This window comes from Eriocheir sinensis, chromosome 44, assembly GCF_024679095.1.
Source record: "Eriocheir sinensis breed Jianghai 21 chromosome 44, ASM2467909v1, whole genome shotgun sequence".
Classification (NCBI taxonomy): Eukaryota; Metazoa; Arthropoda; class Malacostraca; order Decapoda; family Varunidae; genus Eriocheir; species Eriocheir sinensis.
In genome coordinates this window covers 12,117,527-12,121,046 of record NC_066552.1, presented here as the reverse complement: position 1 = coordinate 12,121,046, position 3,520 = coordinate 12,117,527, and the positions used below count along the sequence as shown (strand labels likewise).

Below are 3,520 nucleotides of genomic sequence, written 5' to 3'. Positions count from 1 at the left end.
AATCAATAAGCGGGAGGGAGGGTTTATAGTTTGAAGGAAGAAATGTGAGAAACGGACCAAACACTGAGACACAATTTCACACAACTCTGCCAGGTTGTCATGCCCATCACCTCGTATTTTCCTGTTTCTGACCCCTGACGATTGAAAAACATCACCAATTAACGGTTTTAACTTTGAATTTCATTGAATAGCTTTAGCTGTATGGGTGCGATAGAGTTTTGGATCGGAAATCGGGAAATACAAACTGAAGAATAGGACGATCTAGTAACGTTGCTGGAGGCCTCACCTTGGCCGTAGTCTCAGACGCTCCCACATCAACTATTTCCAAAGGCCGAAAAGAATATTAATCGGGTTTTCATGAGGCTCCTTTTACACTCATGGTCCAGAGGAAGAGTCACATTACCATCGGGGTCATTAAACTACCCCTGGAAATGCCCCAAACGCCTATAAAAGCCTTGTCAAATATTTGTTCTTAGACTCCGAGAGGTATAAGAGCACGGGCCCTTGACAGGCAGTCCAACACCAAACACGTACGAGTGCGGGTGTTACGCTCCCTGGATCCACGCGTGACGTTCCCCATTATAAAACCCCGACTAATCACCATTTTGAGTGCATTTTGAAGCATATGAGTCACCGTGAACCCTCCGGTGCCACGTGACGGCTGCCCGCTGCCAACATGCCGCTCTTCAAGGCACGGAAGGCGGGAGGCATGACTGATGACACCCACACCCACCACCCCGCCAATGGACACACGGACACCACACCCACCCCGGAGCCCACTGTGACCCGGCCCAAGCTCGTCTTTCACTGCCAGCAAGCCCAGGGGTCGCCCACGGGGATCATCTCGGGGTTTACCAACGTGAAGGAGCTGTATCAGAAGATCGCGGAGTGTTACGATATTCCCACCGAGGATGTGAGTGTGTTAAGGGGGTGTTATAGGGGTGTGTGCTGTTTGGAGTGGGATGTGAGTGTGTTAAGAGGGTGTTAGTGTGTGTGTTTTGTGGGGGTAAAATGTGGGATGTGTTAACAATAGCGGTGTGTGTGTGTGTGTTTGGATTCATTTGCAAGGGTGTGTGGTGTTTGGAGTGGGATGTGAGTGTGTTAGCGGTGATAGTGTGTGTGTGTGTGTGTGTTTTGTGGGGGTATAATGTGTGATGTGTTAACAATAGCAATATGTGTGTGTGTGTTACAGTGTTTGGATTCATTGCTCCTGTGTGGTGTATGTAATGGGAATGTTATTCTTCGGTTAAAAAAAGAAAATGTGAATATGGTGGAAGAATATATATAATGTGGAGATAAAAGACGATGAGAACGAAGGAGAATAATAATAACAGGAGGAAGAGACTTGAGAAAAAATAATTGTGATGTGGTTATTGTTATTATTTAGTATTGGGTTCGTTTTGTTATTTTGGGTGTTAATGTTAGTGTAGGTTTTGTTCTTGTTTTTGTTCTTGTTCCTGCTCTTCTTGTGTTTGTTTTTCTTCTTTTTTGGTATTCCTTGCATCACCATATCAAAAGCTAACCCCAAATTACATTTTTTTCCCTACAATAACACACAAAATCACTGATCGTATACCTGTTCATAACATCAGCTCTGTAGTTTGTAACACAGTCTCCCTGAAGAAAAGGCACTCAATTATACATAACCTTCTTATCCCATGAGTTAATGTGGCGTTGAAATTATGATAATGGACTGAAATTTTTATATTTTTTTATATATATATATATATATATATATATATATATATATATATATATATATATATATATATATATATATATATATATATATATATATATATATATATATATATATATATATATATATTCCCAATGGATTAGCTTTCTTACAGATACTGTTCTTTTCCCATCTCTTCTTTTTATTCTATTAACAAAAGCAATAATTCTAGTAAAGAGAAAGGCATTACTGTTTAGTGTATGAGAGAGAGAGAGAGAGAGAGAGAGAGAGAGAGAGAGAGAGAGAGAGAGAGAGAGTAAACGGGATTGAATTGGTGAATGGCACAATTATTCTGTATTTTGTTGCTTTGTTAGAACAGGATTGATGTGGGAAGTGGTTACAAGAGAGAGAGAGAGAGAGAGAGAGAGAGAACTAGTGTTGTTGAGTCCCAGATAGCTGATATGACAGGGTTGTGTGATAAGGTATAAGGCATGGTGTTAAGATTACGTGTGTGTGTGTGTGTGTGTGTGTTATTATTCTACGTCCTGACTTTTTAAACTCTTACCTTTCATCCTTTCTTATCTCCTCCTCCTCCTCCTCCTCTTCTTGCAGTATCATAAACATCAAAGTGTGTTTCCCTTCCTGTTTGCATTTGCATTTACTTTCTACCTCCTCTTCCTCCTCTTCTCCTCCTACCCTTCTTCATTATCATCCTTCATTCTTGGTTTTATTCCACACCATTTTCAACACAAACTTGTTGTTTACTGTTATTATTATTATTATTACTATTATTATCATTATTATTTTGGTATCATTGTTGCTGTTGGTGTTGTATGACTAGAAAAGAAGAATCCACAGCACTTTCTTACCTTTCTCTCTCTCTCTCTCTCTCTCTCTCTCTCTCTCTCTCTCTCTCTCTCTCTCTCTCTCTCTCTCTCTCTCTCTCTCTCTCTCTCTCTCTCTCTCTCTCTCTCTCTCTCTCTCTCTCTCTCTCTCTCTCTCTCCCTGGAAAGTTTTTTGTGGTTAGTAAAGGAGAGAGAGAGAGAGAGAGAGAGAGAGAGAGAGAGAGAGAGAGAGAGAGAGAGAGAGAGAGAGAGAGGATAATTTCCTTATGAACTGTTGATGTCTCCATGCCTTATATATACCCAATACCCGTTCACACACACACACACACACACACACCAGTTGGGTAGGCGGTGGCTGGGTGTTAGCGTGCTGGGCCCACATTCACCACGTGAAGGATGACGTGGGTTCGAATCCTCACGCTACCACCTCGGATTTTTTAGTCACCGCCGAGTGACTTAAAACTACCCACATGCTGTCCTGAAGACCACCCCTCAACCCGGACTCTAGAGGAAGCCGTCCAAGTGAATCAAGAACGAGTTCCGGGGGGGGCAGCATGAGCCAAGAGAAGACGGCGCCACTATAAACACTTGCCAGCGCCATGACGGGCTGGGCCCCCTCAAGAAAAGCCTACCGGCGCTATAGGCGTAACACGTAAAAAAAAAAAAAAAAAAGTTCATCATTATGTCGAGACAAAGTTCAAGGTGGTTAAGGTAATTGAGGTACACAATGACACCTCAATTTAAACGTAATATGATTTCCTACTTACTACTACTATTACTGCAACCACTAGTGTTACTACTACCACTACTACTGCTACGTACTACTACTACTACTACTACCACCACCACTACTACCTACTACCTATTACTACTATCTTCATTTATTTCCGTATTATTTTCATTCCTCTTACATATGAAGAGTTTGAGAATATGCATCATCACCACCACCACCACCATCATCATCACCACAACCACCACCATCATCATCACCTCTACT

At 41.8% G+C, this 3,520-nt stretch overlaps 1 protein-coding gene across 1 annotated transcript in view; it reads left to right on the top strand.

Moving 5' to 3' along the window:
- Positions 1–503: 503 nt before the first annotated feature.
- LOC126980503 (PDZ domain-containing protein GIPC1-like) overlaps positions 504–3,520 on the top strand; it is a 22,456-nt gene continuing 19,439 nt past the window's right edge. Inside the window, exon 1 of the mRNA XM_050830467.1 lies at positions 504–913. Coding sequence (XP_050686424.1) covers positions 677–913 — 237 coding nt within the window. The 5' untranslated portion in view covers positions 504–676. The remainder of the gene's footprint in view (positions 914–3,520) is intronic.